Source organism: Pezoporus occidentalis, unplaced genomic scaffold (assembly GCF_034315485.1).
Source record: "Pezoporus occidentalis ecotype Australia unplaced genomic scaffold, CSIRO_AGI_Poc_V1 ctg58, whole genome shotgun sequence".
Lineage (NCBI taxonomy): Eukaryota > Metazoa > Chordata > Aves > Psittaciformes > Psittacidae > Pezoporus > Pezoporus occidentalis.
Genome location: NW_026915921.1, coordinates 1134556 through 1147416, shown reverse-complemented (window position 1 = coordinate 1147416; position 12861 = coordinate 1134556). Strand labels below are relative to the sequence as shown.

The following is a 12861-nucleotide window of genomic DNA, read 5'->3' as shown; positions in this document are numbered from 1 at the left end:
AGGTAAAGAACGTCTTGCTGACTGCCTGGGAATTACTCCTCTTCAAGCCAGTCAATTTATAGAGAGTTTTATGCAAAAATACAGGAAAGTAAATGAATTTACAAAGAGAACCATTGAACAATGCCGAAATAAAGGTAATCCAAAACCCGTAAACATATTTTTGTTTACGCATCAGTACTGTCTGACAGCAGTGAAAATAAAGATTCAGCTTAACCCAAATTAGACAGTTACAGGACAAGAAAAAAAGATGAAATATCAGTTCTTGGTGAATGAAAGAACTGGTTAAGCCTGTCTGCCTTTTCTCAGACAGATGCTAACAGAATAAGACATCTGTTCTCAGAATGAACTCTCCTTAATGTCAAGTTGTGCTGCATCATTTTGACACATAATGTACTCCAACACAAAAAAGCCCAAAGAATCTTTTACTTAATAAATTCTGTACCTGGCTGCTGGACCATGGAAGTTCAGCCATTTAGTCAAAGAACCAATTTACAAATCCTTTTTTCTTTTTTTTTACATATTTTTTGTTTCCATCATTCAGAATTTTTGTTGTTGAAGTTCAGGTGGTATCTGTGATGACAGATGTGTGCAGAGTGCTACTTGGAGCCAGCAGCTGCAAACTCTTCTTGCATCCTATTTGTTGTTAGTCTACACATTCATTTATATTTAGTGAATCCTAAGAGTGTGGTAATTTGAGGTGAGAAAAATAGAGATGCTTGAAATACTGTCTTTTGAAAGCTACTTAGCAGAACTGTCAAAATGTATTTCTTTTGTTTCCTAATAGGGTATACAGTATTAAGACATTCTGTAGAAATAAATACTAAATGTGCTTTATAATATTGCATCATTGTATGGGTGAATGTCATGATAAAAACGTAACTGGCTTCTAGTCATGAAAATAGATAGCATAACATATATAGTAAAATATTATGCATTTATTATATATTCTGATCTAGTTAAAATAACAGAGCATTATTTTCTTAAAGGTGGATGAATTTCAGTAGCCATACTCCTGTGATAAAGAATCTGGTTTATGAGCTTAGTAGACAAGAGTGTTGTAACGAATGTCCTTGACTGACATCAAACCACACTTGCGTAATTAGTATTCACTGCTCCTCTTGTCCCTTTCTATCAACCATTTTCTTACCTATTAATGTAAAAGAACAAACTGATTTGGTTGTACAAGCTCAAAAGATCTGCAGCATGTTGACATTATTTAGTGTTTTTCTTGTTAATCCACCTCAGATTCCAACTACCCAACAAAAACATTCCAACCTGGTGAGCTCATTGTAGGGTAACATATTTACTTATTTGCAGTTCAAAGGTGAACAACACCCACTTGACTGATATTATTTAGATGTTATGAATGTTCAATGCTCTGTTTAGACATGATAAGCATATGAATAATATTAATATTTGTGATTAAGGTATTTTTGTTAGTGTATATAGAGTTTATACGTTACTATATTGTTGTTTTTTATGAAATTATCAACAAATTAAAAAAAAAGGCTAAAGTAAGACCTCATTGAAATATGTATTTGCAGATTAACCTTTGACCACAGGCCCATACTCTGCCACTATTGTATGAAAGATGGTATTTGGGGATGCTCATCAGCGATGAGTATTGTGAGGGTGATCCTGTTGTGCAGACACACCACACAGGAATAAGGATATCACAGTAGATCTATTTTTCACTGAGAATCCAACATTTCAAGAATTCCTTCTTTAGATACTCTTCCTCATGGGGAGTCTTAGTTGAATTGGGAAGACTGATTTGCCAAAGAGTGTCCTAACCTCCAGATAATTCAGCTCTTTCTTCCAAAACTGGTACTTTTAGTATCAGTGCTCCTGGAAATACAGTAATTCACAGAAAGCTGTATTAATTCAGCAGAATAATCTTCATCCTCTGCACATAAGTCTGGGTATGTGTTGTCCCTACCCAGACAACACATAATATTGTCTCCAAACAGTTATGGAGAAGTTTGGAGAGGTCTTCTTACCATATGTGCTTCATACCTTGGTTGTCAAAGAGGAGATGGTGGCAGTCTGAACTTCCATGGTAGCTATTCACAATTCATGGACAGTCAAGGCAACCAGTTGTATAACAAAAGATCTTGTAAAGATACATTTTTAACGTGGATGTTTTTTCATTTTTTCTTAGAATAATAAATTTAGTTTTGAAGGTAAGCTGAGATAAGGTTTTGTGTGTGTGATTTTGACATGAGGATCTTCTCATCTCTTTTCCTCTCTGAACTCCCTTCACTTGCGCTCCAAAGTAGTTGTTTTGGCAAAATAGATCATTAGGCTTAACATGAAGCTTTAACTGTGTTCTCATGTATTTCTTTTAAACTAAAAACCCCAGAACACTAAAGTTAAGGAAGTTTTTCTGTGAAAGGGGTGTGAAATCACCGCATAAAGAAAATGTTATAACTTTTTTTTCCCCAAAAAAACTATTTGATAATTTTTGGAAATAGTCATTAATGATTTAATTATTCTACAAATTGATTTTTCTTCACTATTCCCAAGTAAAATATTCATTGTATAGAAAGCTCTAATTATGGCTGCTAATAGATAGATAGCTAATTCTGCTAGGTATTTATAGTTTCTTCTCCCACAGAGAGAGTTTGCTGGTATATCAGTAGATGTTCCTAATGAAAATAGAGCTTTAATGAACAGAAGTTTTCCCTGTATAACATGGACCAATTCTCTGAATGAAGTAATTCTTAGACCAAAAATGCAATAAGCATTTAAGGTTTAAATAAGAGAAGTTCTGCTTGTTTTCAGAGGGCACAATATGAAATTGACTCAGGCAGCACATAATTACAAAAATTGATATTATCTGTAAAATGAATTTATGAAATTTAATTTTAATCACTCTAAGAATAGTAATTTCTATTTAAATCCTACAAGGTTATGTGGTTTCCATCATGGGACGTAAAAGACCACTGCCTAATATCAATGCACAGGATTACAAGCTACGCACACAAGCGGAGAGGCAGGCTGTCAATTTTGTCATTCAAGGTAAAATCCTGCTCACCTACCTCCCTCTTTGTCTGTGCTTGGCTTTAGTGGACGACTCCTCTGATCATCTCAAAAGAATGAATATTCTCTAGTCTATGAGACTCAACTATTGAGGCATGAGCTTTATTAGGAAAGAGAAGTTTAAATGATATATTCTATTTACCTTGGAATTTGCCAGTAAATGGTGTCATAATAATAATAACAGTATCAGTGTTCTAATACACTACAGTGCTCTGTGTAGGTAAATACAGGTATACATGCATACTATGTATAGAGAGAGTATCTGGAATTCAGTGTTTCAGATATATTGCTGTCTTAACACTTTTTCCTTTCTTGTTTTGATTGTTACTCCAAGAAGGTTTATGTGATTATGCTGTCTACAGATTCTAACTTCTACTGTGCCAGATAGTTTTAGTTTAAGAAATAATCAATGTTGCAAAAATTGTACATTGTTATTATTAGTTTTGAAACCCAACTCATTCTTTCTAAGGACCATTCAAACTTAGTTTTGTAGAGGGCAAGAAAAAAGGTGGGTTTTTTTTTCACAGAAAACATTGTAAATTTGCTGTATAGGTTGGAAATGTGAAAGTCAGCATAAAGTGTTCAACTGTTAGTTAATCTAATGCATTAACACACTCTTTAAATCGCTTGGACCACAAGACTGTACAGCATATACCTACCTAAAGAAAACCATAGAAACTGAGCTGGCAGACTTAGATCCCTACTAAGCCACTGCTTGGAAGAATTACTTTTTCAATCGGATGATGCTGACAGGGTTTTCATTAAGTTATGTTGGAAGTGCACAATTTACAGGCAAGTAAAAAATGATTTCTAGACATGGTGGTGGTGTGTTTTTAAAAAGTGATTCGAATTTTCTTTTTGAGACGATCATGTGGGTTTTTTCTTTTTTTTTTTCCTCTCCCAATACTATTAATTTTAATGTTTCATTTAAAAAATGACTTAAGTATTTGTCCTGTTCGATCTCTTTATAATTAGTAATCGAATTTAAGTACTGGCCGTGCAAGGATATGTACAGATCTAGAATTCTAGTAGACACCCTGTTGCTTGAATAATCACTGTGCTCAAGTGATGGCTGCCTTGCTTTAGTAGCCACCCAACTGTCAAATTTTACAATGACCTCATAAAATCTGCAGCAGATCTTACATGTTTGTAACACTGGGCATGCCTGTCCCACCTTCTCCAGAGACTTGTGTTCCATGTACCTGGGTTTCCATCCAACTGGCCAGCAGCCCTCTCCAGTTAGAGGCACAATGCTGGACCTAATACAGCAAGTCCTGCTGAGTGTACAGTGTAGCATTAATAAAGGTGCATGGCCTCTGAGCAGCACTTGCTTATGTCCATCTGTCCAAAGAGCTTGGAGCTCAGGCAAAGCTGTCACAGGGCTGTCTACAAAACACAAGTACCACAATAATAAGATTATCATATTTCAGTGTTGGTTCAGTAATACTGGAGGACGAATCTGATGAAAAGCATTGTAACTGTTATTCAAAGCATGTAATGTTAGAAGGTGTGATGAAGGAAGGAATAAGAACTATTCAGTATTCCCAAATTTTATTAAAAATTTCATTCAAGACTACAATCTTTTTAATTTCAGGATTTCAGCTATGAGATAATATTTTAAGACTGTAAAAACTTTCTTAATTATGTTAAAACATCACAGTGACTAAACTGCATTTATCACATGTGGGTTATAATTATATTAAATAGTATAATTATTTTAAGCAGTTTGCACGTCGGTTATGGTAGCAGCCAACTGATAGCAGAAAACTTCTGGTACATGACAATATTAAGAGGACTGTATTTTAACTTACTACAGCTGGGTTTCCCACAGTTCTTTCATAGTTTTTTTTATGTTTTTTTAGTATTTCCCAGTTCAATAGTTTTTACCAATATACAGCATAATATTCTTCATTTATAATTCAGCTCTACCTAACTGCATATTTGAACAGGAAAACAAGAGAAGTATTTGAAGCTAAATGTAGCCATCTCAATGATCAGCTCTGGATCTGCACTTGATATGGTTAATGAGTAAAACAGTCTCAGTATGGGATTTAGAGAAGGCAGTTTGTCATAGAAAACCATGAAGAAGAGGTGTTAAGTCTATCTATCTCCTAAATGTCTTACATACTCTCTCTTAGACAAAAGGGCAGCTGTGTCCTGAGGTATATCAAGTACAGCATAGACAGTCAAGGGATGTGATTTCCCCACCCGATACTGCACTGGTGCAGGCCCCCCTTAAGTTTTGTGTGCAGTTTGAGGCACCTCAACATAAGAAGGACATCAAACTATTGGAGGGTGTCCAGAGGAGAGCCACCAAGATGTGGAAAGGTCTTGAGAGCAATACTTAAGTGGAGTGTCTGAGGTCACTTGGTTTGATCAGCTTGGAGAAGAATTGAGGGGTCCCCTCATGGCAGTCTACAGCTTCCTATAAGGGAGCCTATAAGGATGCCGGGGAGGGACTCTTCATTAGGGACTGTAGTGATAGGACAAGGGGTAACGGGTTAAAACTTAATCAGGGGAAGTTTAGATTGGATATAAGGAGAAAGTTCTTTACTGTAAAGGTGGCGAGGCACTGGAATGGGTTTCCCAAGGAAGCTGTGAATGCTCCATCCCTGCAGGTGTTCAAGACCAGGTTGGACGAAGCCTTGGGTGAGATGGTTTAGTGTGAGGTGTCCCTGCCCATGGCAAGGGGGTTGGAACTAGATAATCTTAAGGTCCTTTCCAACCCTAACTATTCTGTGATTCTATGATTCCTCAAGGGGGGCAGGAGAGGAGAAGGTGCTGATGTCCTCTGTCTGGTGGCCAGAGATAGGACATGAGGAAATGTCATGAAGCTATATCAGGGGAAGTTCAGATTGGACATTAGGAAAAGGTTCTTCACTGGGAGGGTGGTTGGTCAATGGAAGAGGTTTCCCAGGAACATGGTCACAGCACCAAACCTGGCAAAGTTCAAGGAGAACCTTGACAACACTCTTAGTCATATGGTTTAGTTGCAGGTAGTCCTGCAAGGAGCAGGGAGTTGGAGTGGATGATCTTTATGGGTCCCTTCCAACTTGAGATATTCTGTTATTCTATGATTATCGCCCAGCAGAGTGCCCTTATCATCTGCCCACATGGCTGTTCTTTATCCCTACTCTGGAAGTTGAACCATTTGGAAGAAAGAATACAAAATTCATCAGGTGTGTGAAAAAGATGTCTGTAGTCTTGTACATTTAGGATATCTGATAGGACAAGGAGAATTATGGCTTCCAATCCTTACTTAATGGCTTGTTTCTGTATTTTATCTGATAAATCTTTATGTAAAATGTATTGGATCCCTGTTGCATGGTTCAAAACAGGAGCCTTCACCAAACTGCAGGCCTGGAGAGTCATTCTGCCTCTTGATCACCAGAAATATGTAATCTGTTATATAACATGACACTGTTTTATGCACCGCTGCTCTTAACACTGTAATGTAATGAATATACATTACATACACATGGAAATATGAAAAAGCATAAAATTAAGTTTCCAAATGGATATGTGGTGTTGAATCAATGTTCTAACCTTTTATTACATTAAGTTTTAATTGATTGGTAGGTAAACTTTCATTGCAATTTAGAGTTAGATAGTTTCAGACATTTCTTATAAAAAGCAATCTTTCAACTCCTGGCCATCACTGGCAAAGTCACCTTTAATTAACATCTAATTTCATATTATTGTTTTCTGGTTTTAATTAACATGTAATTAATTTATTACTCTTTTGATATTTCACATATTACATGAATTGAGTCTGCTAGATTTGCAGATTCTTATAATTCATAATCTTCAGATGTTTTTCATTCTTGTGCCATAGTTCCAAGAAGAACATTTTCCTTTATCATGCTTTAAATTAAAAACAGATCACTTTCTTTCTTAGGATCTGCAGCTGATCTTTGTAAAATGGCTATGGTGGAGATTTTTACCTCCGTTGTTATTTCTCCAACTTTAACTGCCAGGTTAGTAATGAATGACTGCAAAACTATTTGATTTTAGAACAAAATTAGTGAAATGATGTGTTTCTGGCATTTTAAGCAGCTGTAGAAATGTCATGTGTGCCTCTGAATCTTTTAACAAGCAAGGACTTGTGGGATGGTTTCATACATTCAAAGATATCTTTGTGCTTAAATGGTTGGATCTGTAAATCCATCCCAAGGTGATGAAGTGCCCTGGGGCCATTTAAACTCAGTCAGATCTAGTTTAGTGGTAGTTCTACATCTTTGAAATTGAGCCCACTGATCATATCCTTCCTGAATTTTGAGTGAATTGTACAATGGGAATTGAACATTCAATGGGCTGTGAAAAAAAAAACAGGAATCAGGAAGCCAGTGCTCAAGCAAAATAAATGAACATGTTTTATTCTTCTGTAGATGGTTTTCTTTTGCTAAAGAAAAGCTAGGTCATCATCATTCCCTTCTGTTGTGACTGCACATAGTTGAAGATCACAGAATGTCCTCAAGATTTTTATATCAGTAGCAGAAATAATGAAGTCTACTTTTCCTGTTACAAAGGATGGAGGGGATGGTGCAGAGAGTCAGTGAGCACTATTATTTGCTGCAATAGAAAGAAACTTTGAAGTTAAACATGCATAAAAAAACCCTGAACAAATGGTTTCTCATCTTTTGTAATGCTGCAGTAAACAATCCAGCAGAACATGATTTTTTGCAGTACAAGTTCAGATGAAAGCAGAGATAGCAGGTAGTGCAGATCATCAGTGTTTCTGTTGTCACCCAGAAGGGGAAATCATAAATTTAGCTGTAGTAATCATGTATGAAAGACTTCAGTGGGAGTTAGGTCAGTACAGAGTAACAGGGTTTGGCCTTCCAAACATACTCTACAATTATGTGTAATATGTAACCCTATAAACTCTCTGTGTGTGTGTGTGTATCATTTATGCACAACAGCATTGTCTTATTTGATCAATGTTCCAAAATGGAATTTCTAATTACAAATATAAAATGCATGTGTTGAATTCAAAGGTAGAGTCACTCCTTTGCCAAAAATAAAACTTGTTCTGAATAACACTCATAAGTGTTCTTGCAGCTTTTTGAGCAAAATACAGTTGAACTATAACCAAGAAAAGAAAGAAATAAGTAGCCCACTGGTATAAATCTGATCTGGGAAGTGGTTCTTTGCTGGAGATACTGCATATATATATTTGTATATTCAGTTTTGGATGATGGTATATGGCACTGTACCTTTTGGGGAGATTCTCTGCACTGATTATAATTCTTTCTGGTGCCTGAGTTGAATGAAGAAACCAGAATCCGGTACCTGTGGCCTGGTGTAACTTTCAGTTAGATTAGTCATGGAGTAGCTGCCTTCTGGGACAATCGAGCAAGTCTTTAGTGAAGGAGGCTAGTGGAGGTGCTGAGAGGGCAAAGAACATACTCCCTTCTGCAATTTCTACCTTGCACCCAGATCTTTAGGTTCAAGAACAAGCTGTTTGTAGTAATTCTGAGAAAGCCAAAGTTTTTCATGAGTAATGCTGCATCTGATAAAGGCTTTGAATTTTTTTCTACTCTCAACAGAAAATTTTACTTGGGTTTTTCTTTCTCAAAACTATTTCCTTTAAAGGTATAGTGTCACCAAATGGCTAAGGAGGCACTGACATGGAGAAGTATTGAAGTTTTACATGGTGAATTTTCTTGTGTTGTGAAAGCATAGGAGACTGGCTACATCAGACATCAGAAAAGTATCACTGCCTGTCCTTTTTATTCCTATTATGAATGTCACACCTGGGAAAGACCAAGACTGCAAGGGCATCTAAAAGAGACAGACTGTTTTAATCTGGAATTTTGAAATCCTGCCAGCCATTAACAACTGGATAGCTCTGCTAAAGGACAGCCTTTTAATAGTTACTAATGACTCCTTGCTGTAATATTTAGTAGGTACTTGCAAGCCAGACTTGACAGGAAAGCACAGTCAATGCCTTTATGAATTCTGCAAACGCTCACCTGGTTGGACAGTGGCATTTTAAAGCACCACTGTGGTCTTGCCAAAAGACTGAAACTTGGAAGTCTGTGCTTCCAATTGTGTGCCAGGTGACATTCAGTCAGATATTTTTCCAGTGTTCTGTTTCTTGATTTTCTTTTCAGTCAAGCCAGGGTAATGATCCTAACATCCTTTGTGAAGTGCTTTGAAAAATATTGCTAAAAGGAAGTGAATGCATAATTGCTGCTGTTGTTGTAACTGTAGGAACGCACGGTAGCTCTTCCAAAATGAGAAATGTAATCAATCTCCTATTATCATCACATCAGATCATATTAATTCCAAAGATAGCACATTACTATCTTTTCTTCTGTCTTCATCCCCTTGTAGGTTTGGTTTTTTTTTTTCCCATTAAAATTTCTAATTTTGGAAACAGGGTTTTCACTTTGAACAGCATATCAAAGAGAAATATCTTTTATATATACTTTAGAAGTTATTATGAACCATATAGTAGGAGACAGTATCCTATTAGGTGTGGCCAAGCAGTGGCTAACACTTAGCATTCTGTCTTCCTTACCTTGGAATTAAATGAAAATAATAAAGTAAATTCTACACAAAGCCTTACAGCTTACAGAGTTAGCTTGCAGGTATGTTTGCAGTCTTCTCCACTGACAGCACGGCATTCAGTTTTCATTCACTATAAGCTGTTCAGCTGTGAGCAAGCTCTGAGCCAACGGTATGAAGCTTTGTTTTTGTACAAGTAGTCATCAGTAGATTGTTCAGGTGTGGTTTGTGCCTCTGATATTGCATTTGGAAGTCAGGGGAAGGAAATCAAGTTGCATTTTCATGATATTTGATCACAGAGGCCCTCTTGGTAAAGCAGCATATTCTACTGTGACTGATCAATGGCTGTTCCATCAAATAGCAGTCTCATTTTTCTCTTCGTGTTTCTTCATCTTTTAATTCAAATGCCAGCCTAGCAACTTACGGTGTTGACATTGAAGAGTCAATCATTTACTTGCAAATAATTTGCATTAAGCAATACATATGATAAGGAACTGATATTAGTGTGGGCTATCTGTTGGCAACAGTGTTAACATCTCTGCATTTTGTGCAGCACTAATGAGTAATCAAAATTTCTTCAGACATCTTCCACTTTACCTAGGTCTTTTAATTAAGATGCTGTTCTGCTGCTGATGGCCAGGTTGCTTACTGAAAATGTGCTGCTGGCATAAATTATTCAAGTGCCAGCTTTTACCTGTCTGATGCAACTCTCAGAACCCCCACATTATGTTTCCTGCAGACAGATGATAGCAAAGAAACTTCTGAAGTAAGATCAAGGCATACAGTAGCAACTGAAAGAAAGATTTATGGAATTGACAAGAGTGGAAAGGTACTTAGTGTACTCAGGTGGACAATTGTAGTTATTTTCAGTGTTTAAAACATCATTGCAGTGACAGATGCATAGAAACTTGGTAAGAGAAAAGGATGCTTGCAGATTGTGAAAGAATTGTTGCCTGAGGAAATTCCTGTAAAAAATATCACTTTGTAAGCTGAAGATGCACTGATGTTACCCAAAGTCTGACTGGTGCTACATAGGCTTCTCAAAAAGTCATTAAAGATGTTAATATCCCAATAACATGCAAATTAAATTTAACAAGTCTGCAGAGCTATTGAGTAATTTGGTGTGAATCCAGCAATTCTGCTTTCTCACCAATTTATTGTTCCTTCAGCACTGGACCTGTGCCACAAGCACACAGCTATACTTCCCAGCATGTCCGGAGCCTAGTTAAAGAGACGGGTTCAGCAACAGGGCAGATATAAATGAATGATCTGAAAAGGAGGAGCCACCAGCAAATAAAAGGAAAAGGCAGGATCTTATTTTCTTGGTCCCAGGTGCTTTTCAATAGCAGTGGAAATTGGAAGTTTTATATGTCTTCCTCAGGGAACAAACACTTTTATCAACCCAATGATTTTCTGAGTTGGTGAACTGTAAATGCAGCTCGCTTGTACAGATAGCTAAATTAGAAACAGCCCTGATCGTCCCAGGAACAAGCATTGTGTTATGTGACCTGGAATTGTTCACATACAATTCATGTGATAAATCACAAATGATTCATTTGTTGGAAGTGGCTTCAGTTTTTGATGCTAGAACCGAGAGGCATTTTTGTAAGGTGTGTAGGGATTCAAACATTACTACTTTATTGTTTATCATCTCTGAGATTCATATAAAAGGGCATACTAATAAAACCAACTTCTTAATTAAGTCGTAGCTTCAACCAAACACAATCAGTAATGCTTAGTGCTGCTACTGTATGATGATTTTCTTTAATTCTGGGCATAAATCTTATGTCTCTTGTTTCTTCAAGAATTAAATAATTGGTTTTACTTACGTTTCCTCTATAGCAGTTATCCAGGATTTTCAAGTAAATGCTTATCACTCTGGAACTGTATCCACAATTCCCAATATATGGTTGCAGATTTTCTCTAAAGGATTAACTCTAGTCAGCTTTTCTCCTTAGCCTAATACTGGAGAAATAGAATTACAAGGAAAAGATAAAAACTTTGGATTCTACTTGAGAGATGAATAAAATTTTTGTTTCAAAGACATATGCTTTTGTTTCGGTAGCAGAAGGAAATATCCTAGAGCATATTGGTATGTCAGAAATAAGTATGAGCTCTCCATAGCTGCTGTCTCATTCCAGTATGTAGCTCTCTGCTTCCCAAAGTGACCAGATAACATTGCATTTCTAGGTGTGCTGTGACTTAGCAAAATCATGACTTTCCTTGAGCATTCAAGCAGTATTTTGCATGTATCCACAAGATGGTGAGCTGTTACCTGAACACTTCATGCACAGTGAGCCAGAACAAGTCAACATGATTTATTCTTTATAGAAAGAGCTAAATATGTTTAATATGCTTAAATATCACAGCCAAATGGACATGCATGATGTAGCAGGTTTTACAGTGTTCCTTTTTATGGGTCATTCAAACCAAATAAATATATTTTATTTAGAAAAGCCTTTTGTGGATCACCTTTTAGACTGGCATGTTTTAAGACAATTTGGGTACATGCAGAAATTCTGTTCTCTTTAATTAACCATCTGTTCAGATTCCTGCTCTTCATGATGCAGCTGCTGAGAAAACAGATTTCACAAGTTAGCTGAATTTTTACTGTTAACATGTTAAAAAGTCAAAATATCTGGGTCTTTATTATGGAAGCACTGAAAGGTGTAGCTTCAAGTTAATGCAGGTAACATCTATGCAAGCATGTTATATCTCATGCTATAGCTTTCATACCACTGCATTAGAAATCGTTATAGATACAGCTTCAAAAAGACCCTGAAAATCTACAAAGTTACTACAGAATTATTGTAACCTTGTTCCTTAGTTACATGACAACTTAATAGTCATTCTTTCCACTGGAATCTATGTGCTTCTGTGGGGAAACTGACACAATTAATTAACAGGTAGTATTAGTAGAATCAGAAAAAAAATAATACCGTTTTAGTGTAGGCAATATGGAGATTTCTAAGAAGAGTCAGATCCAGCATCCATCTGCTCCATTACCGCTGAGTGTGGCCAATAGCAGATGCTTCAGGAAGAAGGTGTAAGGTTATATAGTAGGAGAGTCTGTCTGTCTGTAGATTTTCATCTTGCTCTGATTGTGGGGAAGAGTCTAAGTTCTAAAACAGACAATTTTTTTGTATCACAAAAATGTACAGAAGCTACCTCTGTCTACCTGCATGTATCCAATATAGGTGGCTGGTTTAGGAGATGGTACCCCAGCAATGTCAATGCAGAGAGCTGGGGTTTTCCAGATTATCCATTCAGAACATCTAAGTCAGAGCCTAGCTTGGTCCCTTGACT

The 12861-nt window shown here is 36.7% G+C and overlaps 1 protein-coding gene across 6 annotated transcripts in view; it reads left to right on the top strand.

The window, feature by feature from the left end:
* The window catches only part of POLN (DNA polymerase nu), a 96152-nt gene that overhangs the window by 65982 nt on the left and 17309 nt on the right, over positions 1 to 12861 (top strand). For 4 of the 6 annotated variants that reach the window (XM_062638657.1, XM_062638659.1, XM_062638658.1 and 1 more), the window contains 3 exons: positions 3 to 134; positions 2911 to 3021; positions 6941 to 7019. In XM_062638657.1, the coding sequence (XP_062494641.1) occupies positions 3 to 134; positions 2911 to 3021; positions 6941 to 7019 (322 nt within the window). Of the gene's footprint in view, positions 1 to 2; positions 135 to 2910; positions 3022 to 6940; positions 7020 to 7430; positions 8022 to 10294; positions 10385 to 12861 lie in introns of those variants that run through there. The other 2 variants (XR_009968489.1, XM_062638660.1) reach the window with 2 other exon arrangements.